The sequence below is a fragment of the Ovis canadensis genome, chromosome 8 (genome assembly GCF_042477335.2).
Source record: "Ovis canadensis isolate MfBH-ARS-UI-01 breed Bighorn chromosome 8, ARS-UI_OviCan_v2, whole genome shotgun sequence".
Lineage (NCBI taxonomy): Eukaryota > Metazoa > Chordata > Mammalia > Artiodactyla > Bovidae > Ovis > Ovis canadensis.
Window position 1 is genome coordinate 99,693,889 of NC_091252.1, and position 25,334 is coordinate 99,719,222.

The following is a 25,334-nucleotide window of genomic DNA, read 5'->3' on the forward strand; positions in this document are numbered from 1 at the left end:
TAGCCTCCAACTAAAATAAATTAAAAAAAAGAAAACTCCGGGAGACAGTGGAGGACAGAGGAGCCTGGCATGCTGCAGTCCATGGGGTTGCAAACAGTCAGACACGACTTAGTGACCGAACAACAAAAACCAGCTGTAGAGGTTAACCCCATCTACCTCATACCTTCACACCAGCACCTCGATGGTATTTGAGTAAATCCCTGGGTGCTCTGTTTCAACTAGACTGACCCATAAGACTCACCATCCAAGCCCCTTACGCAGGAGGCAGACTGGTCCTGTCTCCTCTGCTCTCACCCCCCAGTGACTGCCCGTCCGCCCCCCAAGAGAAGCGCCACCCCGACCTCAGCGTCTCTCCCTGCCCCCTCCTTTCTGCTGTGGTGTCGCCCTCAATATGCCCGTTCTTGAGACAGCACCGTGAGCAGTACTGGTTGGACATCTGCTGCACCCTGAAGCCCCACAGCCTTCTGCTCCCAGGGCCTTTGCACATGCCCTCCTGCTGTCTAGAAGCGCCCCAGACAAGGATATGATTCCCCCGCTTCCTTAGGGCCTCTCTCCAGCATGTTAGGAGGCAGAGCTCCCCTCACCAGCTGTGAAACAGCGTCCTCCTCACCACCCTGCACACCCTCTCCTTCCCCGGCTTTACTTTCGCTCATAGCAGTAAGTGCCAGCTGACATCGTCACCAATTTGCTGGTTGGTTTGTCTGCCCCCTCCGCAACGCAAGCTCCAGGACTCCGGGGGCCTGGCATGTGGCGTCCACAGCTGTGTCTCCACCACTGAGGACAACGCTCAGCAAGCAGTATGTCTTCAACAAATGTGAGTAATGAATGAGTCAGCAATCATAACCCCAATAACGGGCTAGTTACAAAGAGGTGAAATGGGGGTCCTTGTCTATGGCTGATGAGAGTTTAATTTGTTACAACCACAGTACAGTTTCACAATCTGGATATTTTGATAAATCTAGAAGAAAATTAATGCATATGTCATTTTACACAGAAACCTACTTAGACAGAAATTGACTTTGAATAGTTTCAGAAATTATAGTCTCAAATAAAGTTTGTTCATTAAAGTTGCAAATATCCATTTCATTGAAAAGAAAATTTTGAGAACAAGCTAAATAGCCAATAATCCACAAGGAAATAGTTATATTAATTAAGATATAGCCACAACTCAGAATATGATGTAGCTATTCAAAAATAAAGCAGATTGTCATTTTCTTACTTAAAATGATGATTCTAATATAATGTCAAATAATGACAAATTTCAAAGCTCTTATAAGTTGATCTAATTTAGTTAAACTATATGCTGCTGCTGCTAAGTTGCTTCAGTTGTGTCCGACTCTGTGCGACCCTATAGATAGCAGCCCACCAGGCTCCCCAGTCCCTGGGATTCTCCAGGCAAGAACACTGGAGTGGGTTGCCATTTCCTCCTCCAAGCTAAACTATATAGGCACCTATTAACTTATAGTTATAATTTATTGTTAATTAGTAATACAAGTGCACAAACGTTTTTGTTGTTTACTCGCTAGGTCATGCCCCACACTTGGCAACCCCAGGGGCTGTAGCCCTCCAGGCTTCTCTGTCCGTGGGATCTCCCAGGCAAGAATACTGGAGTGGGCAGCCATTCCCTTCTCCAGGGGGATCTTCCTGACCCAGGGACCCAGCCTGGGTCTCCTGCATTGGCAGGCGGATTCTCTACCACGGAGCCACCAGGGAGGCCTGCGCACAGCTTGCTATATGGATGGACATCCGCATCAAATGCAAGACACACAGAAAGAGCCCCAGAAGGCCATCCCTTGAGTCAGCATCACGAGTATCTTTGGGAGATAGAGTTTCTTGGGATGATAGCACGTTCCATATAAATATTTATAGTCAAGATAAAGGTTTAAAACTACACAGACAAAACCAAGATTCGGGTCACTTCCAACAGGCAAGGTAGACCCATGTGCAGACAGTGGCCTAGAATACTGCCTTTCATGACAATACAGTGAATATGTTTTGCCTACAAGGTTTTACCACTTCTCATGGTGAAACCACGGAAGCCACCCAGTGTGGACGCTTCTGTGGCACAGGGTTTGAAGTGTGGTGGAGATGCGCCTCCCAGCTGCCCCTGGCCATGCAAGCACACGCTCCTGAGGACTGCGGCAGGTGGGCTGCGGAGGATGGGAGAGCTCGGGAGGCACGCGCCTGGCAAAGTGCCTGCCAGGAGGGAATCCACTCAGGGACACGGGAGAGATGCCTTCTCCTGCTCCCAGGAACACGTGGGGCATATGACAGGCTGAGATGCTCTTTCTATAGCAACGCACAGGAACTTGAAGCTTAATTCTCAGGTGATCTGTAGGAGAAAGGGGCCTGGGGACCATGGTTTACGTGTACTAAAAGCAGAGTGTGGCCACTGTCTCTATTCACAAACACCAGCACACCTGGCTCACCCTGGCGTGACCCCGCCATCCCCTTCTGGACCCCAGTGGCCACTTTCAGGAAACAACTGATTCACCTGCTCCTCCCTCACCTCAAACTTATGCTGAGTGCATCCTCCGTTTTAGGACTCCAGCTTCTGTCTGAGTCTCATTCTCTTTCAAAGCCCAGCATTCCAGAAGCATCTCTGATGGACCCTCCTGGCGTCACCTGGACCCTGGAGACCTTGAACTTGGGGCAACTGCTGTGCTTCCTCTAGCCTAACATGGGACTTGGACATTGACGCTTTATGTAAAAAAATCTATGTCACCCGATACGTCTAAGCTAAGATTAAAACCCTCGTGTTCATACTCATCACTTACCTTTGACCTTCAAGACAGCCAAAGATCAATCAAAGAAACTGGACTTGCATTGACTCTAAGCGCTCAGACCATAGTATAGGCAAAGCACGGATGAACACAAACTCCAACTCACTCAGTTGTCATGAGAAACTGGACTTGCAGTGACTCTAAGCGCTCAGATCGTATTATAGGCAAAGCACGGATAAACACAAACTCCAACTCACGCAGTTGTCATGAGAAACTGGACTTGCATTGACTCTAAGCGCTCAGACCATATTACAGGCAAAGCACGGATAAACACAAACTCCAACTCACGCAGTTGTCGTGAAGGTCAAAATCAGGTAAGAGGTGCAGTGTAAAGAACCAGGCCAGTTTTGCAACACTGGTGAAACACTGTATAATTCACAATCAGTAAAGACGATTTAATTAAAAGGAGATTTATTACACAACTACTGCATTTTGTTAAATGTTTACACTTAAGCTTGCATTGGCAAGTAAGAAATAAGTTTAATCTATGTTGTAGCAGTACTGAATTTCCTATTCCTATCAAATAATTGAAAGTATTTTTCTTCCTGAAGAAAGTTATTGAATGAAAGCAGAACAGAGCTACTATTGTTACGGACATGCATGCAAAGTAAAATGAATCACGTGAATACATGGATTTAATTCAATATCTTGAGAAGAATACGAAGACCGCATTCACATTATTGGAGATTAAAACTGACAAAGTGAAATGTATCTTCTTTAACGGATACCTTTAAAAACACCCACATTGCGTGTCCATGGTGGTTGTGGATTTTCATAGGCCATTCTTCCAGTCACTTAAGAGATATCGGTCTCTTTCAATTTTGCAAATTCTTTAATAAATTCCCAGAGGTTCCTTAAAATATAAAACAGATGAGTACAATAGGTTAAAGAAAAAGTACATGAATCATAAAAGAAAACTTCAAAACAAACATCCATTAAAATACATTTACTTAAACACTCATAGTAAGACTTGCAATGCTCCACTTCCATTTTAAAGGGTATTTGTCATAGATGTTTGGCCTTGGGTGTGGCAAAGCTTCTCTGCATGTGGGCCTGGGCCTCTGCAACACTTTCCAGGCCAAGTAGTTCATGCCGCAGAGGTGGGTTTACCTTAATGACGCTGCTGCTCTTAGACACTCAGTCATGTCCCGATTCTTTGTGACTCGATGGAGTATAGTCCGCCAGGCTCCTCTGTCCATGGGGATTCTCCAGGCAAGAATATTGGAGTGGGTTGCCATGCCCTCCTCCATAGGAACTTCCCAACCCAGTGATCAAACCCAGGTCTCCCACATTGCAGGTGGATTCTTTACCGTCTGAGCCATGGTATCAGGTGAGTTCATTCTCATTCACAAAGCTCTGGAGGATCCTTCCAAAGGTTGTGTTTGCATTTCCATGTTCTTTTCCATTGAGAACACGCAACATAATGCAAGGCCTCCCAGAACCTGATCTCCCTGCGTGGTTCAACCAGCACCCAGCCTGACGCCGTTTCTCCTTTCTTTAACATGTAAGCTGGCAAGTCTGATGGCCCATTTTCTGACTCTTTTGCAGCTAAGAGTCACCTTGGTGCCCAATGAGATACAGTGGAAGTCCCTGTGGTGGGCTTTCCTACCTAAATCCAATGGAACAGACTCACCCGTGGGATGCCAGTTGTCCTGCGGTTCCCCACTTCCTTCCCCCTGGGACAGGGACCCAGTGCCTAACAACAGCCTTGTGGCCACCCTGAGGCCACCACCCAAGGGCAGCAGGGAAGGAAAAGAGCCCCGGCTCCTCGATTCCACTGAACATGTACCACCACCAACTAAATGTCTTTTTACTTGTTGATGCAATAAGCTTTTCCCATATTTAAACTTTCAGTGGTTTTTCCAGCCGTCTCAAATCCCAAGGGCTGAATGATGGCGTCAACTCAGAGCAAGTTAACTCTGTAAAATCTAAACTTATATAAGAGATAATAATAGTCAGCATTTGATTTTTAAATTAAATCTTTCAGACTAATATATGTATAGGTTTTTTCATGTACCAGCTACATGAAAATTTATCATGTATTTAGTATCACTAAAGGCATGCAATTTGAGAAAAGAAAGCCACCCACAGCCACACACTTCCCCGCTTTCCTGATCCTTCCCTTTGAGGAACCACCTTCAACTCTTCAGCTTTTTCCAAAAAAAAACCTATATTTCTATATTGCTAAATAATATATATGATGGAAATTTAAACCTTGGATCAAGCATTCTTAAGCAAAGGAAAAGATGTAGCATATATAATGTGTGTGAAGTTAACACTCAGGAACCCAAAGACTTCAGAAATATTGCCCGGGTCATCTACTTGTAAATGGATGTCAGGTCATCTGCTTGTAATGGACAAAAGGTCCTGGACAAAAAGCACTGCCTAGGTCATCTGCTTGTTGTGGCTCCAGCACCAGCTCATGGCCGCTGCTCCGCCGGCGCTCCGATACTCACTGCTGCTCGCCCTCTCTCAGCTTGCTCTTCCACATGACCTGCTTCACGTAGTTCACAACAAACTGCCAAGAATTAAAAATCACTTGGTCACATGCAACAGCATGGTACTGGCCGGGCGTAACATCAGCAATGTTGCCAATTGCATCCAAATACATTACCGCGTCTAGAATCAGGCATAGCATGCTAATTGATGGCAAATATAATGCAGAGAGGTGCACGTGGGTAATCAAGGTGGCACTGCAACCTATTAAGCCGCAAATTGTTACCGTGCATGTTGGAGGGCTATCATGAGAGGCATGAAGGGAGCCGTGGCCTTCATAAGCTCATGATAATTCTTTATTACGAGTGGTGGGTGAGAGAAATGGTCGATTCTGAAGGACACATTCAACTATTAAAGGTAGAACATTTTCATTAATGTATTAGCTTACACCTGTCCAGGTTTAAGCTAAGGTCCGCATAGTGAGACATTCCTGCCATGAGAGAACGCCACCGTTTACAAGGATTATGCATACACTTCCATACTTGATTTATCACATAGCACAAGAAGGCACTAGCAGAAATATTTCTATTGAGAAGCAGACTCTAAAAACTTACTTGAATTTTCTTCACTAAAATTTTATTTGCTGTTTCCAACTTTATAGTTTCAGTCTAAAGGAAAAATGGTTTTAAAAGAAAGACAAGTGGTTAACAATATTTGTTAAGTATTTTTCACCATTTATGGAACAAAAAGTATTCTGTGAATGCTATTACTTTAATTTAAAAGTATCCAATAGCACACGACTCAGAAACAATGGACACACAAAGCATGACTTGAAGGCTGGGCAGTGAGAGAGGAAAACCCTGGCCCTCTGGTCAGAAAGCGGAGGAGGTGGAGCTTGATGTTGCAAACACTAGGGAGTTTTAGGGGAGTGCCAAAGTAGGTGCATTCCAAATATTTTTGGAACTAATAATGGAATTTTTAAAGATAGCTGGATACAATATAAAAATACAAATATCAATAAGTCATGTATATATGGACATCACTGATTGTAAACTGTAAAGTTAAGAAAAAAATTTTGGGGAGGTTTCCATTCACAATAGCAACAGATACCAAAAAGTCACGAAACAAAAGTGACAAAAAATCTTTAAGACCAATGCATTAAAAGAAATATAAAGTGATCCTAGATGGAGTGTTAATATTGTAAAGCTGTCATTTCTCCCCAAATGAATCTATAAATTCATTAGAAGCACAATAGAAAAACCAAGAGTATTTACTACTGAAACTGAAAAATTAGTTAATATTATAAATGAGAATATTCAAGATAATTGTGAACAAAATGATGATGAGGAAGGGATGAAAAGGTTTGCTCCTCCAGAGACGCATCATAATGGAAAGCATTTGCGATTATCAGCATATCAAGAGGCTTAGGGAGTTGGGCTGACTTTGCATCCTAACTCTACCACTTGCTCACTGTAAGCTTGATCAAGTTACTGAGCATATGTGTGCCTTGGTTTCCCCATATGAAAAAGGGGGTTAATAAATGCATCTATCTTTTGGGGTTGTTTGGAATTAAATGAAATAGTATTTTTGTATTATTTACAGCAATATCTGTGCATCATAAACCTGTGATACATTTAGTTATTTTTTCTTCTGGTTAGAAATAACATTTCAAATCCAGACCCAGAAATCAGTTATCTAATAGGATAATAAATGCATTTCTATTATATCCTTCAGTATTTGAATTAAGGAGCCAAATATAAATAACAAATATTTAAAGTAATATAAATTATTGATATGGAATCCTTATATAGAATCTTCTATTTCCCAGGTTTAAAAGAGGTTTCCATTTTGAAAGCGAAGTTTACACAATTTTGCATTATAGTGTGCTCAGAACACATAAAGTTGTAACTGGTTTTTGCTGTTTACACATTCAATTATAAAATAGTGTTTCTTTTTAGGACATTATTAAGTTTAAAAAATGGGGGCAGACTCTCAGTGAAAACACAGAAAGAAATCTGACCAGATTATTTTCAAAGAGAGACAAGAGAATCCAAAGCAAGTTTGGACCACCACCACCTTCCTATAATTAGGCTTTAAAAATAAAGTAGGGTTGGGAAAATATACGAAACTCTATAACCAGGAGAAAAAAGGATAATCACATATGCCTTACAAACTCTATAAGTAGAAGTTATATTAAGATTTTGCGCAATTAAAAATAGGTTATAACCTAAGAAGTAGGCCATCATAGCATTTCAAAACATTAGATCATAATACACATAATAATTTATGTATATCAAGATCATGACAAGATCATAATTTTATTGTTATCAAGAAAATGGTTAGCAACAGTTGTTCAAGTCTAATACAGCAGGTCCTCAATGGCAGCAACTAATCCTATCTTCTAGCATAATGTGCAACTAATTGTACACATAACCATGGGGTCAATGTGGCTCAATAGAAATTATAAGGACTTTGGGCCCCAGAAGAATTAAGCTGAATCCCAGCTTTGCCACCTCTGACTCGTGCCATATTGGGTGGGTCATTTAGCTTCTCTAGGCTTCAGATTAAACTACTTAGCAAACACTGGCCATTAAATGATGTCGGTCATTATCTTTACGACAAGCGTTTTCCATATAAAATTGCTAATTTCTAAGAGATGTCAATTGGGCTGAAAGAGATTCAGTCTGACCCTTAATAGAGCTCTACAGATTTTTTTCACCTTTACTTGTTGTTTCAGCTATGCACACATACAGGCTCAGTCGCTCAGTCGTGTCTGACTCTTCGCAACCCCATGGACTGTAGCCCTCCAGGCTCCTCTGTCCATGGGATTCTCCAGGCAAGAGTACTGGAGGGGGTTGCCATGTCTTCTTCCAGGGGATCTGGTCGACCCAAGGGGATCTATGTCTCCTGCGTTGGCAGGCAGGTTCTCTACAGCTAGCGCCACCTGGGAAGACCTAGTTTAGCTACTTCTCTTAATCATTCTCATCATTTGCTACAAAGTGGTTGAAATGAGAATATGTTTAGCCCAAGTGTTACATTTTGCCTCTATTGAAAGTCAAATCACTTCATATGTTTGCCAAGGTCTTCTAGCAAAATAACAAGATAGACACTGAAAAAATCAATTTGCATACCTCTAAGCTCTTGATCTTACTTTCAGTGATTTGCAGTATTCCAGTATGAACAAAGCCTGTTTTAATTAGTCTTTCAAGAGCTTGAATCTCATCCCATTTATGAAGTACTTCACACCTCTTTTTTTCAACCTTCTCAATAAGAGTAAGGTTCTCCTCCTTCATGACCTTTTTCTCAGGTGATTCTGGAATATTTTTTTAAAAACAACATATTCTGTGTTTAATGCCTTAATTCTTATTAGTAACATTATGTATTAACAATATAAAGCACATTGTATATAGTTATAAAATATAATGTAATTCAAACTTCAATCACGTCAATAAAGATTATGAGCCAATTTAAGTATATATGTTTCACTGCCTTAGTGTACATATATATTTTTCTATCTTTTCCTATTAAAAATATAAACAGTAAAAGCAAGGATAGCAACTGAAATAAAAGGGAAATAAATGATCAGACCCAAGAATGGGGTGTTGCTCTTGTAACTCATTTATATCCTCCATGAGTCTTTATCGAGTACCTAGCCAGTATGGGCAAGGCACAAGGATGACTTTGCTGCAGGCGTGGGACTAAGGCGAGAGCAGGACGCACAGGAGTCAGGTGACCGGGAGAGCGTGAGAAGCAGGCAGAGGGGCAGAGCTGACGCCTTCCAGAAGAGGGAATTTACACTGTACGGTAGGGGCGCTGAGGGCCAGGGGAGAAGCAGAAAATCAGAACACTAGCGAGGAGCAGGCGGCAGATCAGAAAAGGTCTTCTAGCTCATGGGAAGAAACCAGTCAAAGCTGGGTGAACAGGTCTGAAGCCAGCCTGGCCACTTACAACAAGCCATGTTGTAGCTGAGGGGCAGAGAGTGAGGATGCTGCCACTGGTACCCCAACTTAAGCCGCCATGTGTCTGGAGATGCCATTCATTGAAACTTCCAAGGACAGTAAATTCAGAGAGGAAACCTTCACCTTGGACTTGCTGAGTTGACACTCAGGTGCCATGAGCAGTAGGCAGTGGCATATACAGACCACAAGCCTGAAAAAGCTGTTTTAGCAGGAAAGAGATCTAGAATCAAAGATGTGTGCACTGAGCCAAACCATGCTGAGCTCCAGCAAAGATCGGTGTTTAAGGAGCCGAGAGATGGAGACAGAAAATAACTCAGGGGTAAGAATCCTCTGTTCTCAGCACAGGTAGGCTCTGAAGAATCGGAACACTTAATTCTTTGAGAAAGAACAGCTGCTTTTTTTTCTTTTTTTTTTAATGGAAAAATGCCATTAGCAAGAGTGATCTTACCTGCTGATACACACCAAGTCACTGCTGTCATTCAAACTTGCCAAATTTGGAAGCAGGGAAAAGTGTGAAGGTGTATTTTGAAACTTGAGTGAATTAGTCCAGCAGATGCATGAGAAGCAAGCTTGCCGGAGCAGAGGCAGCCGTGCTTAAGCTTCTACGCGAGCTCTGAGAGAGCCAGCGAAAATGCCTCTGATTCCCATCTCGAGCCAAGCTGAAGCTTTCACCCGAAATAAGTATCTGGCAGCAAGGAACACAGAAGGCGCAGAAAGCCGCTCACCATGGCCCGACTGTGTCTTATCTGTCTACCTAAAGAGGAAGACTGTGGCATCAAAACAGGGGAAGTCCGCAGAAAATGTGTTTGGCTGGAGAAGGCTCGGAAATGAGAAATCTTCAGAAAGAGAATCCAGGAGGATGCAGGCAGGATACCGGGTTTCTTTAACAGTGTTTGAACGGGTGTCAGAAACAGCTAGGACCAGATATTAAGAAAAGATTACTACAGGCCTAGAAAGTTGGTAACTTCTTTCTGCTTATTATTTTTATGAGCCTTTGCCATGTTGTTCTGTTACCGTTTAGCAATAAAGTTTTACATTTTAAAAAATGGTGGCCAGTTTTAAGAAATAGCAGGAGACAGAAGACCAGGGAGTTCCAGTCTCATCTTGCGACTTGTCTGGAGAGGAGCCAACACACGTCCCTTGCAGCACTGTTCACAACAGAAGGCATGCAGCAACCCCAGTGTGCATCAGCAGAGATAGAGGGGTGCAGTACCTGCAATCTCGCGTGGGCGTGTGCTGAGTCAGCTCAGTCGTGCCCCACTCTTTGCGACCCCATGGACTGTAGCCCGCCAAGCTCCTCTGTCCGTGGGACTCTCCAGGCAAGAGTACTGGAGTGGGTTGCCATGCCCTCCTCCAAGGGATCTACCCAACCCAGGGACCAAAGCCGCCTCTCCTGCACTGCAGGTGGATTCTTATTTTCAATACATTTTTTAAAACATTAAATGAGTGAGCAGGACTGCAGATAGAGAAGGAATCCACCCACCTCTGAGCTCTGGAAGAATCACAAGACCAGGCCACCCGGAGACTCAAGCCACAAGAAACCCTTGAAAGATGCCCATCAGGCAAACCACACAGGCCTGGCTCATGGGAGGGCAGAAAGAACAGGGGAAGGAAAACGAAATCCTCTGGGGTCAGAACCTTTGAGGCCAAGTTTGCCGAAGAACCCAAGACCATTAGACTTGTGAGAACATCCTCAAAGATGCTGAGATGAAAGCGCGATTCTGCGTGAGTTAGTGCGTAACAAGCCTGGAGTGGAGCGGCACCCGACTAAGCCACAGGGTGAACTGCAGAGGTCAGTGAGACAGACAGTCACCTGAGCCTGTGTGGGGCATTGAATCCAGCTGTGAATGGTGTGCCCAGTTCTGAGATCATTTCCATTATTTCATTGACTGCATAAATATTCACAAAATGTCATCAATTTCCCACAAACCGTGTGTCCCTCTTCACGAGTAATGATGGCAGGAGGAACCCACAGGCAGAGTGACCCCACGGCACCAGGCCCTGTGTTCCTGCATCGTGTCGGATCCTCTTAATGACGAGGGAAGCCCTGTCCTTGCCTCCACTGAACAGGCAGCAGTATCACGAAAGCGGTTCACGTAACAGTCTTGTGAGTAGGGTGCTGAGATGCGCACATTGAAGTCCATTTGCAAGAGAGGGTGCACCCACCTGGACAGAACCTCGTTGTCCAGAAAAGCTGACTCCTCTGATCCAAGAATAAAGATGCAAAGTGTCTGAAAACAAGACTGGACCATCCTCCTCACTGTTACCCTGGAAACCACAGGCCACAGCAACACTTCCTCTATTTCCATCCCCCAGGGATGCCCTGGAGTATTCACAGCTCCCCCCTAAAATCCACTATGTATTTCAAGACACTTTCTCTAAAATAAACACATTTAGTTCTTCAACACTTCCTCAGCAGAGTTGATTCTCATATTTACACCACTGTGTCAAGGTTGTTAAAATCAATTTCAAGAATCTTGGTCATTCTCTCAACATAAGGTCCTGAATTCACTCAAAGTTTCACTAAAACCCATGAAGATCTTCCAGGAAAATGACACGCACATGAGCTGTCTCTGATCACAGCAACTCGACAAGCAAACATGTCCGAAGCGACAGAACCTGCGATGAACATCTTCACCCAGACAAGTCTCTCCAAGAGATCAACTACTTCCTTGTGTCTTTAAAGTACTTTAAACCACTTCAGATAAAAATGGAAACTCACTGAATTTCTAAAGAACTTGATGGGGGCAGGGGGAAGACAATGACCGCTCTGAAAAGCCTTTTCCAACTAGCAGCAGGAACCACCAGCGGGAAACCAGTCTTGAAGATCCCTCACGCGGAGGTCACAGCAAGCCTCGCTTCGGAAGACCGATCCCAGGGTACTTGCCTGCCCAGCTCCTCGCGGCCTCCAGCAGTACACGCTCCTGCTCCAGTTCACTTCTGAGCCTACGGTTTGGTAAAAATACACCATGATACGTTAGCACCCTGTTCATGCCTTCCTCCCTTTCTCTCTCTTATATCACAGACTTAAAAACTGAGAAATAAGAACCGATCCTCTTAGCTTCTAACAATAAAAAGATGACTTGAAGATGTAGGTACAATGAGGCTGAATTAGTCAAGTTCAATAAACTAAAGTATACTTTCTCATCAAGAGTGCCTAAGCCACTAGTTAAAGGAGCTGGTCTTTTAGTGTCTATGGATGTTCCTTTGTGACTTGAATTCTTAAGAAGTAAGGACGAAAAGAAACTAGCCATTTTACACTCTTCAGTTCAGTTCAGTTCAGTTGCTCAATGTGTCCAACTCTTTGAGACCCCATGGACTGCCTCACACCAGGCCTCCCTGTCCATCACCAACTCCTGGAGTTCACTCAAACTCATGCCCATTGAGTCGGTGATGCCATCCAACCATCTCATCCTCTGTCGTCCCCTTCTCCTCCCCACTTCAATCTTTCCCAGCATCAGGGTCTTTTCAAAAGAGTCAGTTCTTCACATCAGGTGGCCAAAGTATTGGAGTTTCAGCTTCAGCATCAGTCCTTCCAGTGAATATTGAGGACTGATCTCCTTTAGGATGGACAGGTTGGATCTCCTTGCAGTCCAAGGGACTCTCAAGAGTCTTCTGCAACACCACAGTTCAAAAGCATCAATTCTTTGGCTCTCAGCTTTCTTTATGGTCCAACTCTCACATCCATACACAACTACTGGAAAAACCGTAGCTTTGACTAGACGGACCTTTGCTGGCAGAGTAATGTCTCTGCTTTTCAATACGCTGTCTAAGTTGGTCATAACTTTTCTTCCAAGGAGCACTTTACGCTCTGAGACCAATAATGTAATAATGCGGCCAATAATAGTAGTGTAGCCCAGCACGGACCAGCCCTGGCCGCCCTCCCCACCTGTTGTTGTGGTCCAGGGCCTCTCTGAAGGCAGTCACGAGCGCTCTCAGCTCCTCCCTGGCCCGCTCGACATCCGCCGTCTTCACCTTCCCCTTCTGCAGACTCTGGACCTGAGTCAGCAAAGACTGGGCAGGACAAGGCCAGAGTGGGTGAGAGAAACAGAGAACAAGGGCGAGAATTTTCTCTGTTAATACGGTGTGTTCAAGATGCCCAGGGTCAGATGCTAAGTAAAACAGGTAAACGGCGAGGATGAACGTGACGGGGGAATATTGGAGAAGAGATAAGTTGTCAGGTAAAGGTCTGGGTAAGGTGTTATATATATATAATTTTGAGTCTTTATTTTCCTAAGAAATTAGAAAGTGGTGGGGAATTTCATTGCTGGTTTGTGTGGGGAGAGAAAACGCTGAAGAAGACACTTCCTGAGTATATTATCAGCTCCATGATTATTTCTCTAAATGTATTGAAAACAATATTAACTCAATGGCTATTTATGGCTGCAAAGTAATGATTCTCAAATGTGGTGAAACACAACTCTCGGGCTCATTGGATGACGGGCTGCCAAGTTTCCAGGAAGAAGGATCTGGAGCCCTGCCGGCCTGCGGACATTTTCATTCTGGTGCTTGATGGGGATGCGGGCAGATGTGGTCCTTAGTGACTCAGCCTCAGAAAGCAAAGAGCAACGTAGACCCCCAACTGGAGCCTTTGCTTACACTTGCCGGACAGAATCTTTTTTCTGAAGCCTGAATAGCTCAAGGCAAGGAAAACAATGAACGCGTGTGATTCCCAATTGAGTCAGAACTGCCGTCCTTGTCAGGCCGTGATCTTTGTTTGTTTCATAGACAAAGTGAGACACTCTCCTTCCCAAGAGACAGGATTTTTAAACTTTATTGAAAATGTCAACAGTCACCTTAGCGACAGTGCCACAGTCTCTGAGCTGTGTGCGTGACAATGTCATTGCTGCAGCCCATTTTCCTTCCCGAGCATCCACATGCATGACCTGAGCCCAGAGAGAAGCCCTGGAAGGTGTCACAGAGAATCCAAGGTCACCTCCCCTCTTAAGCAGTAACCTTCCTGCTCAGACACGGAAGTGTCAGCCTCCAGAGGGGCGCTGGCTGGATACGCTGTAATCCGGAACTCGCTAGAAAGACCTGGGTGCCACCTACAAAGTGGGGCACCATCAGTGTGGGGGGACCTCAGCGAGCAGAGAGGCAGAGCCACGTCTGCAAAACGAGCACACGAGAGCAGGCCACAGAGGACAAGCCTGCGCAGCTGCCGAGAACCGGCGGCCAGAGGTGGCGGCCAAGTCAAGAGACGTGCGCGCCTCCCCGGCCGCCCCGCGCTGCCGCCGGGGCAGAGGGCCAGTCTGTCACTGTGTCCTCACGGACATAAGGCCCCCGCCTGTTAAAAGTACCTGCTGATCTAGATCATGTGGGCACAAACGGGGCTCCCAAAATTCAGGCTGTTTCCCCGAGCTCAGAAAATATGAAGACACGGGCTCTATTTAAGACATGCACGATTGAATGTTACCTTATACTGATCTGTGGGATGGTTCTTCAGAAGTAATAGTATGTAGAGTTCATATTCTTCCTATAGGAAAAAAAAAAAGAAAGAGAGAAGAAAAAAGAAAGAAAGGAAGGAAATGAGAAGGAAGGAAGGTGGGAGGGAGGGAGAAAGAAAAAGAAAGAAAAAAGATCCACTGGAAATGTGTTATGAGATTACTGCACAATGTAACTTTCTCTGTAACTGACACTTGGCTAAGGAGTGTCAGTTCAGAATATTTTAAAAATATAACAACACTCCTGCAATATATTAAATAACACACGCACGGAAATGTGCAAAATCCCACCATTTTTAAAGCACAGTTGAGTATTGACTATTGCTGCTAACTGCTGCTAAATCAATTCAGTCTTGTCCGACTATGTGCGACCCCATAGATAGGCAGCCCACCAGGCTGCCCCATCCCTGGGATTCTCCAGGCAAGAACACTGGAGTGGGTTGCCATTTCCTTCTCCAATGCAGGAAAGTGAAACGTGAAAGTGAAGTCACTCAGTCTTGTCCAGGCTACTCCATCCATGGAATTTTTTGGGCAGGAGTACTGGAGTGGGTTGCCATTGCCTTCTCCGGTATTGACTATTAGGACTCACAAAACACCTGGACACATGTGTAACACGTGACTTTCTGCCACTAAGCCACTTTCTCTTCACTTCAACCTGCAGAAAGCTTGAGTGCCAAAGAACGGATGCTTTTGAACTGTGGTGTTGGAGAAGACTCTCGAGAGTCCCTGGGACTGCACGGAGATCCAACCTGTCCATCCTAAAGGAAATCAGTCCTGAATGTTCATTGGAAGGACTGATGCTGAAGCTGAAACTCCAGTCTTTTGACCACTTGATGCGAAGAACCCACTCATTGGAAAAGACCCTGATGTTGGGAAAGATTGAAGGCAGGAGGAGAAGGGGATGACAGAGGATGAGATGGTTGGATGGCACCACTGACTCAATGAACATGAGTTTGAGCAAGCTCCAGGAGATGGTGAAGGATGGGAAGCCTGGCGTGCTGCACTTCATGGGGTCGCAAAGAGTCGCACACGACTGAGCGACTGAACTGAACTGATCTGAACCTGCGAGAAGCAGAAGATATTAAGGAAGTGGCAAGAATACACAGAACAACTGTACCGAAAAGATCTTCACGACCCGGATAACCACGATGGTGTGATCACCCACCTAGAGCCAGACATCCTGGAATGTGAAGTCAAGTGGGCCTTCGGAAGCATCACTACGAACAAAGCTAGTGGAGGTGATGAAATTCCAGCTGAGCTATTTCAAATCCTAAAAGATGATGCTGTGAAAGTGCTGCACTCAATATGCCAGCAAATTTGGAAAACTCAGCAGTGGCCACAGGACTGGAAAATGTCAGTTTTCATTCCAATCCCAAAGAAAGGCAATACCAAAGAATGCTCACACTACCGCACAATTGCACTCATCTCACATGCTAGCAAAGAAATGCTCAAAATTCTCCAAGCCGGGCTTCAACAATATGTGAACCAAGAACTTTCAGATGTTCAAGCGGGACTTAGAAAAGACAGAGGAACCAGAGTTCAACTTGCCAACATCTGCTGGATCATAGAAAAAGCAAAGGAATTCCAGAAAAATATCTACTTCTGCTTTATTGAATATGCTAAAGCCTTTGACTGTGTGGATCACAACAAACTGTAGAAAATTCTTAAAGAAATGGGAATGCCAGACCACCTGACCTGCCTCCTGAGAAACCTGTGTGCAGGTCAGGGGGCCACAGTTAGAACCAGACATGGAATAATGGACTTTTTTCCAAGTTGGAAAAGGAGTGCATCAAGGCTGTATATTGTCACCCTGCTTGTTTAACTTATATGCAGGATACATCATGTGAAATGCCACAATGGATGAAGCTCAAGCTGGAATCAAGTTTGCTGCAAGAAATATCAATAACCTCAGATATGCATATGACACTACCCTTATGGCAGAAAGCGAAGAGGAACTAAAGAGCCTCCTGATGAAGGTGAAAGAGGAGAGCAAAAAAGCTAGCTTAAAATTGAACATTCAAAAAAACAAAGATCAGGGCATCTGGTCCCATCACTTCATGGCAAATAGATGGGGAAACAATGGAAACAGTGACAGACTTTATTTTCCTGGGCTCCCAAATCACTGCAAATGGTGGCTGCAGCCATGAAATTAAAAGACACTTGCTCCTTGGAAGAAAAGACGCAACAAAACTAGACAGTGTATTAAAAAGCAGAGACATTACTTTGCTGACAAAGATCCGTATAATCAAAGCTATGGTTTTACCAGTAACCATGTATGCATGTGAGAGTTGGACCATAGAGAAAGCTGAGCACCAAAGAATTGATGCTTTTGAACTGTGATGCTGGTGAAGATTCTTGAGCCACCCTTGGACAGCAAGGAGATCAAACCAGTCCATCCTAAAGGAAATCAGTCCTGAGTATTCATTGGAAGAGCTGATGCTGGAACTGAAACTCCAATACTTTGGCCACCTGATGGGAAGAGCTGACTCCTTGGAAAAGACCCTGATGATGGGAAAGATTGAACGCAGGAGGAGAAAGGGATGACAGAGGATGAGATGGTTGGATGGAATCACCAACTCAGTGGACATAAGTTTGAGCAAGCTCCAGGAGCTGGTGGAGGACAGGAAGCCTGGCATGGGGTCCATGGGGTCGCAAAGAATCGGACATGACTGAGCAACTGAACAAGTACAACAAACTTCCTAGAGATGAATGCTCCAGGGATGGAGACAGGTCACCATATCCAGCTTTTACGCCTTGCTTACATTTGGAAATGGACAATAGCAGACCCTTCAAGCAACCTGATTCCAACTCAGCTCTGATATGATGGTCACTTTCAGCAGGAAATGACAACAAACTTAAAACTCCATCCAGATGCATTTAAAAGTACGTATGGATAGCTTTAGAAGTTTCTGTGTACATTTATGTGCAGTTGATAAGAGTTTATATTATAATTAGGAAGCTTTAGTAGAAAAACATGGGCTTCAAAAGTGAGCTAGCTGGGTGTTTTTCTCACACGGCCCACTTAAGACTCATGTGGCTGCACACAGGTTCCTTTGACTCTCCATGAATGATTCTCCTTTGTAGAATGGACACCATGAAACTCGGCAGGATTTCTGCGTGGCCTGAGCTCATGTGCGCAAAACTCATGCACAGCTCTCAGCTGTTACGTGGGACATGTGTGTTTCTATTACCTTAATTTCTTTCAGGATATCACCAAATATCAAAGAACTTTTGCAAATATCTTCAAAGACTTCTCCAAAGACCTGGAGTCTGTTGAACTCTTCAGGGTCACAGACACATATTTTCTGGAGCTCCTGGAGGAAAAGAGAACCACCGTGCTTCAGGAAGACTTCAGTTTCCTTTCTGATTAGTTTCTCGGGTGGGGCATTCTGTCAGCTGGGTAGCCAACCACCTGGTGCTGAGGCTCTACGATCGCCTGACTTCATTTATTCCCTTGCAACCTGTGAGTCAAGGGAACGAACAGTGCCTCTCCGCCTCCACAGTGTTTCCAAGGTCCTTCTCTTTCCACCAGTCCTCTCACCCAAAGCTCTCATCAAGGTTTGGTTATTTCATATGATAACTCTTTGCTGCATCTTCACCCTTCCAACACCAGGTCCTCCACTAAGTACCACTCTAAGCTCTCCGTAGTGCATCCCATGATGCCTAACCTCCTTCTGCAGATGGAGAGACTCCTACGCAGACTTTACCTGCATCCTCAACTCTCTCCTCACCCTCCCTTTGCATTCTTTCCTGACGACTCAGGCAAACCTTGTCTCAGCTGTTTCTGCTGCCCCAGGGGCATTTCCTTCAGTGTAGCAGCCACAGCTTTCCATTATGAAAGCACCTCCAAGGCACCAGTTTCCAAACTTCTGCTCTTGCACCTAAGCGTTATCATCTGGGCTTCCCAGGTGGCTCAGCATTTCCACCTGCAATTCAGGAGACTGAGGTTCGATCCCTGAGTTGGGAAGACCTCCGTGGAGAAAGAAATGGCAACCCACTCCAGTCTTCTGGCCTGGAGAATCCCATGGACAGAGGAGCCGGGTGGGCTATAGTCCCTAGGGTCGCAAGAGTCAGGCGGGACTCAGTGACTAAACAGCTGTCTCATCTGCACCAGGTGGGATATTCTCAGCCACTGGCAGCCCTGTGCTGTCCCACCTGCAAGTATCAGTGCGGCCTCGGAGGCTGGGTCCCTGCCCACAGTCTTGAGACTCCTGCACCCGGCGGGGGTCCCCATAGCATCACAGAACTGCCCTCCTTACCTGCTCCAGCTTCTTCTCATGGCACCTCGCTGCCTGGCTCCCAGTGAAGTCCCTCATCAAGAGGTCCTGCTTGGCCAGCACTTGCTTCTGGAAGCTCAAGAACTTTCTGTAGCTGTCTGCTTTTGTTACGGCGGCCAAGTGCGAGCTGACATACTGGAACTCGTCCCTGCCCGGCGGGGATGTCACACACTCACGGCTGGACCTCACCTCCTTGTACTTCAGAACCTTCATGTCCGGCAATCTCAGCTCCTCTCGCTTTGGCCGTTCAGGAGAACCCGCCTCTCTCAACCCTGCCTTAGGACTCACGTCCTCCTGCGAAGCCTGGGAGGCCTGTGCAGGAGGGTTCAGATACCGGAAGAGTGGTGTGTTCTCAGCGTCACTCGGGCCCACCGCTGTGTTGATGGTAAAATGAGCCAAAGCGTCTTTCATCTTCTTGACCTTATCAGATAGCCTTTCCGCTCCAAAGGCTTTTGCCTCCCGGGGCCTGTTGGCATTGGGCCAGTGATACAGAATGGTCTCCGGGGGCCTGTAGAGCTTGCTGGGGTTCAGGTGTCCGGACATGTACATGTAGACGTCATGTCTGTGGTCTTTCTGCAGTTGGTTCAGAAGCGTCCGCAGATTGCAGAGGGTCTTAACACCTGGCGTCTCACAGTGCTTCCACCTCAGGTAAGCTGGTCAGGAAAGACAAGAAGACCAGTAAGTACCACTCTAGTTCCCCACTGAGGCCATAGCAGGGCCTGTGCGCCTGCTGAGCTGGAGACTACCATTCCCAGGGCAGGAGCCCACGGAAAGGAAGGAGGGCAGGCCAGCCCGGCTGCAGAGGAGGGCTGGGTAAGGGCATGTGATGGGCAGTTCCCATCAGCGAGCCGGGATGTGCAGAGCCGAGAAGGAGGAAGCAGGGACTTGGCTCCAACAGGGAATCCATTTTTAATTTTAATTTATTTATTTTTAAATTGAAGGATAATTGCATTGCAGAATTCTGTGGTGTTCTATCAAGATCCTGGATAAGGAAGGCATGCCCCCCGGCCAGGAGAGGCTCATCTTTGCTGGCAAGCTGCCGGAAGACGGCCGCACTCTGCTGATTACAGCATCCGGGGGGAGCGGACCGGCAGCTCGTCCTCCGTCTGAGGGGCGGCTGTTCAGTCTTCCATTCACAACGCCCAACGACGGCATCATTCTGCACTCTAGCCATTTACCCCAACTGAAGTTTAGAAGTTACCATTTTCAGTAACAGCTGAACCTGTCCAAAATGCTGATAAAGGTTTTGTTACATGGTTAAAAAAAAAAAATGAGTCGGTCACTTGGCCCCCTCCCTTCCCCACTCAGAGGAAGACGATGACCCACAGAGTGAAATCTGGGGGCGTGTTGATGGGGACCCCAGCTCCCTTCACAAAGGATCCCAGAAGTAAGGGTCCATTTGGACATTTGGCCCAGGACAGAAGATGATGGGAAAAGTGAGCTTTTTGAGTCAGTTTCCTACTACATGAGTCCAGAGATCTTACATCATCTCTCTGAAGCAGTTTCTTCAGCAAAATTAGGAGACTTGTCCTACTCAGTAAGGCTAATTGACAACCAGATAGAATCGCTTTTGGCAGAGAGGCACCTGGCAAGGAGGGGACGTTCCCTAAATGCTGCCTGCGTCATCAAAGGACTGCAGTGCAGGGAACACCGCCTAAGGGCTTCCGGGAGGACGTGAGCGCCCAGAGCCCACAGAGGAGCGGGAGGGGCTTCCTCCCGGCCGGCGCTGACCCGAGGCATGGCCTGGCAGACGCCACGCTGTCTGCGCCCTGCCTTGTCCCCGGAGCTGGAGGGGCCCTGCCACAGGGCATCGGACCAGGCCCATCTGGACCCTCGAGGGTCCATCGTGAGCTCCCGGAGGCCGAGGCTTTGCCCATGTCCACCCCCGCTGCCGTCCTCGGTCCACACGGCCAACCCGTCTGGAAGGAGGCCCCTTCTGTTCCACGGAGGCCGAGGGCAGTGGGTGACCAGCTCGGGTCCTCCCACCCGACGCGTGCCGGCGTGACTTCTGAATTCGGCTTTTCCACCCCACCTGTCATTCTTCCCTTGTCCCGAGCCAAGGGGACCAGGCAGGGCCCCCCCCGGGACCCACGCCCCCTGCTCTGGCCAAGACCAAGTACAGGACGTGTCCCCGACCCCCGCATTGTCACCTTAGAGGGAAGGGCTGAGAGCACAAGGGGGTGAAGGGTGATGGCGACTCGCGCTGAGAAGCCCAGGGTCCAGAGGCCTCACACCCGCGTGGGCCCCCTGCCCCGTGGCGGCACCTCAGGCTGCGGGCTGGCTCTCCACACTGGGATCACAACTGGCACGTCAGGATCAGGCCTGGCTGGCTCCTGGACTCCTTGGGGAAATCTGTCCTGGGCTCTGTCCTGTTGGGACAGGATCCACCTCCCTGTAGCTGTGGGATAGAGGTCCCCAACCCCCCTTGGTGGCTGCTGGTGGGGATCCTTCCTGGCTCCTGGGGCTGCCCACCTTCCCGGTCACATGGCCTCCATCCCTGAGCCAGTCAGCAAGGGCACTCCACATATTCCCCGTGCACTTGACCTCTGACCCTGCCCAGTCCCTGACTTCATGTGATTAGGTCAGGCCCACCTGACACACTCCCTGCCATGAGGTCACCAGTGCCAGGGGACACGATTCAACCAGGGAGCGCCCTCTTCGAGTTCACTCCCGGGGTCCGTGCTGGGCAGGGGGCAGCAGGGGGCAGCACGGGGCAGGGCCCGGGGTGGAAAGGAATCAGCCTGTCCCTCCTGTGTAGCTGGATCTTGGAGCAGTGGGATCGTTGAGAATTTCCGTATTAAATAAATTAGTACTTCAAAGAAAGCAGTTAAGAAATTTTAAAATATTAATTAAACAGATTTTCAAAACAAGTTTTCAGTTAAGAGATATCTTAATTGATAATCATTCTAATTCATCAAAGGCACCAACACATAAAGAAAGCACTGAAAAAACATCACATTAGTTGGGTTTCTCCAGGGAAACAGACCCAGAAGGATGAATATGTTGCTGCTCAGTCACTCGGTTGTGCCCAACTCATTGCAATCTCATGGACTGCAGGCTTCCACAGCCTTCCGTGTCTCCCACAGTCTGCTCAAACTGTTGTCCAATGAGTCGGTGATGCCATCCAACCATCTCATCCTCTGCCGTCCCCTTCTCCTCCTATCTTCAATCTCCCCCAGCATGAGGGCCTTTTCCAATGAGTCAGTTCTTCTCATCAGGTGGCCAAAGTATTGGGGCTCCAACTTCAGCATCAGTCCTTCCAGTGAATATTCAAGGTTGATTTAATTTAAGATTGACTGGTTGGATCTCCTTGCAGTCCAAGGGGCTCTCAAGAGTCTGCGCCAACATCACAACTCAAAGCATCATTTCTTCTTTATGGTCCAACTCTCACGTCCATACATGACTATGGAAAAACCATCACTTTGATTGTACAGACCTTTGTCAGCAAAATGATGTATCTGCTTTTTAATATGCAGTCTAGGTTTGTAATAGGTTTCCTTCCAAGGAGCAAGCATCTTTTAATTTCATGGATGCAGTCACCATCTGCAGTGATTCTGGAGCCTAAGAAATAAAGTCTATCACGGTTTCCACTTTTTTCCCCATCTATTTTCCATGAAGTGATTGGACCAGATGCCATGATCTTTGTTCTTTGAATGTTTCAAGCCAGCTTTTCACTCTCTTCTTTCACCTTTATCAAGAGACTCCTTAGTTCCTCTTCACTTTCTCTCATTAGAGTGGTATCATCTGTATATCTGAGTTTGTTGATATTTTTCCCAGCAGTCTTGATTCCAGCTTGTCCTTCATCCAGCCTGGCAATTCACATGATGTACTTTGCATATAAGTTACATAAACAAGGTGACAATATGTAGCCTTAATATACTCCTTTCCTAGCTTGGAACCAGTCAGTTGTTCCATGTCCAGTTCTAACTGTTGCTTCTGGACCTGAATGCAGATTTCTAAGAATACAGGTAAGGTAGTCTAGGATAGAGGTTTATTATAAGGAATTGACTCACACAATTATGCAAAAAAAAAAAAGGAGAGTCCAAAATCTGCAGGATGGATAGCAGGCTGAAGACAGAGTTCATCCAAATGCCTTCTACTGGAGGATTTTCTCCTGCTAGTGGGAGGTCAGTCTTTTTCCTTTAAGATCTTCAGTTATTAGAGTTGACCCACCCACACTATGGAGGGGAATCTGTCTTACTCAAGGCTTCTTATTTAAATGTTCATCTCATCCAAAAACACCTCAACAGGAATATCCAGGAAGCTTGACCAAATGTACAAGACAGTGCCCACATAAACTGACACATAAAATTCACCATCACGTGTATTAGACCAACTCTGTTTGGAAAATGAGAGGAGGTGACTTAATTGTTGTGTTTTTCTTTGTTGATTCTATTCCAAAAAAAGGATTTGGAGTCACCAGCAAATTAGTTAGCAAGTCATTCCAGCTTACAATTTGTTTTCCTTAGTTTGCTGAAAGACTTGCTTCACTAGACCTGAAGAATCCAGATTCCATTTCTCTCTGCCAAGATCCTGTGATAAGGACAAGGGCTCCCAAGTCAGCCATGAAAAACTCTGGAGAATTTTAAACTGGAAACACTGTGATTTGCTTATCCTGCCATGTCAACCTGACAAGCAGGAAAAGAAAAAAAAATCTGAAAGGATTCATGGAATATTTGCTTCTCTACAAAATGATCAGAGAATAAATTTGCTTTAAGTAAAACCAAATCAACTTCTGAATAGATGCTGATAAGGAAGACACAGCAATAGGTTTTTTTGGGCTAGATTTAAACTAACAAATTTTTCAACCAGAGTTTTCTCTCTGCCCCAGTTCATCTGACTCACCAATGCTTTCAGGCACTCTGTGTGGTGAGAAAGCAAGAGCTTCAGAGTTCAAAGACCCAGATGAGACCCTCCTGCCCCATTTGCAAAATCACAATAATCCAGCCTCCAGAGATAGGAAACTAAGTCAGAGACAGGGAAGCACTCTGTATGCAGTGGTGTGCATGTTCTGCGGCGTGTGGCTGTTTACTGAGGACTCTAGAAGGACCATGTGCCAAAGAAAATGTCTCTAAATGTGTCATCTTTAAAAAAAAAAAAGAACATAGAAACAGTGTCTAGAAATTTCCTCCTATTTCTCCTCCTCCCAGAGGACACACACATACACACACACATCCAACCTCATTTTCTGCCTTTTATTACTGGATCTTCTGAAAAGGCTCTGATTCCTAAATCCAGTCCTAAATCCCAGTGACCCCAGGAGCTGAGTTGCACCTCCAGAAAGGTTTTCATTTTCCACACTGGGTTAGAGAAGTTAGTTCCTAGGCAAACATCCAACAAACATCAAACACCAAACACAAAACGGTCAGCATCTACTTACATTCAGGCTCTGGGTCCTCAGCCATTGCCACCTTCCACCTGCAGCTGCTGAGGCTGGGAGTTGCTCTGGAAACAGACAAACATTCCAAGCCCCTCCTCCGGGGCTCCTCTGTTGCCAGGCAACCGCGGCACAGTCTCAGCCAAGGGATCTCTCCTTTGAACCTCTCTTATGCCTCTGGCCTTCTTGAACAGGGAGTACCAGACTTGCTTGCCTGTTTTCCCTTTTAAAAGAAAACCCTTTATGTGATTTGAAAAAATTCAAAATACCTCTGCATGCTCTAACTCCTTTCCAAAGCCAAGGGAGCCAAAGCTTAGTGGCCTCGGGTTGGGCATCTTCGACAGAGTGCACGACCCTCTCGACGATGCTTGGAGTTCTAGTGCAGAGTAGGTGCCAGTCTCGAGATGAGCATTTAGTCATTTACTGTTTTATCCACGAAATTCCTCGTGGGGAATTGAGATGAGGGGAGGTAAAGTGAGCTGCCTGAGAACAGTATCACGGAGGAGAATGCTGCAAATTCAAGTCTCGCACAGAGTCTGTGCTTTTTCCTCAGGCTATCGCAGAAGCAAGGGAGGAAAAGCTAAAGGCCACTAAGATTTGCATCTTTGAAAACTGTGTTGTATTTTAATGTCTTGCACCAGAGACAATTCAGTGCCGTGGAATACTAGCTTCCAGGCTCAGGGGAGGTGACTGAGCAGAACTTACTACTCTCAGGCTCCAGGCGAGAAAGGCGACAATACCGACCTCACAGGATGAAGTCAGGATGAAGTCAGTGCTTGTGAAACACTCAGGGTGTTACCGAGTCCAAACTCACTCTGCTCCCGGCAAGCTAGGTCAATAAGTCTTCACACGAGGTGTGAAGACAGGGAAGGGACTTTTTTCAGGAGCCGGTTGACTAAGAGCACTGCAATCTGGAGCCTCAACACAACCATCTTGCTGGGGCCTGGATGCCAGGTTCTTTTACGGATTAGAAATGGGAGGAGGTGAGGAATCAAAGTAAAAAGACTGTTCAACCCTTGCAAGACTTTGCTGGTGGCTCAGACATCAAAGGGTCTGCC

At 46.0% G+C, this 25,334-nt stretch overlaps 1 protein-coding gene across 3 annotated transcripts; it reads right to left on the reverse strand.

The window, feature by feature from the left end:
* Positions 1–3,138: 3,138 nt before the first annotated feature.
* On the reverse strand, positions 3,139–24,340 carry C8H6orf118 (chromosome 8 C6orf118 homolog). Of its 3 annotated transcripts, XM_069599316.1 has the most exons (10): positions 24,280–24,340; positions 18,882–19,552; positions 17,814–17,936; positions 14,595–14,654; positions 13,068–13,192; positions 12,066–12,124; positions 8,351–8,532; positions 5,834–5,887; positions 5,240–5,301; positions 3,139–3,636 (listed from the first exon to the last, which is right to left on the reverse strand). In XM_069599316.1, exons 1-10 carry the CDS (start codon positions 24,302–24,304, stop codon positions 3,579–3,581), a joined length of 1,419 nt encoding a protein of 472 aa, XP_069455417.1. In that variant the 5' UTR covers positions 24,305–24,340; the 3' UTR covers positions 3,139–3,578. The 3 variants fall into 3 exon arrangements, with proteins under 3 accessions (XP_069455417.1, XP_069455418.1, XP_069455419.1); XM_069599317.1 differs by lacking the exon at positions 14,595–14,654 and having other exon boundaries at positions 24,280–24,325; XM_069599318.1 differs by lacking the exons at positions 3,139–3,636; positions 5,240–5,301; positions 5,834–5,887 and adding an exon at positions 8,097–8,211 and having other exon boundaries at positions 24,280–24,325.
* Between the last annotated feature and the right edge of the window lie 994 nt (positions 24,341–25,334).

Bases quoted from the DNA above. Each gene is read 5' to 3' on its own strand.
- C8H6orf118 (XM_069599316.1), bottom strand. From the start codon at position 24,304: ATGGCTGAGGACCCAGAGCCTGAAT. The intron at 14,655-17,813 runs GTAATAGAAACA...TTTTTCCTATAG, and splicing joins ATATCCTGAAAGAAATTAAG to GAAGAATATGAACTCTACAT. The intron at 13,193-14,594 runs GTAACATTCAAT...TGTCCTGCCCAG, and splicing joins ATCCCACAGATCAGTATAAG to TCTTTGCTGACTCAGGTCCA.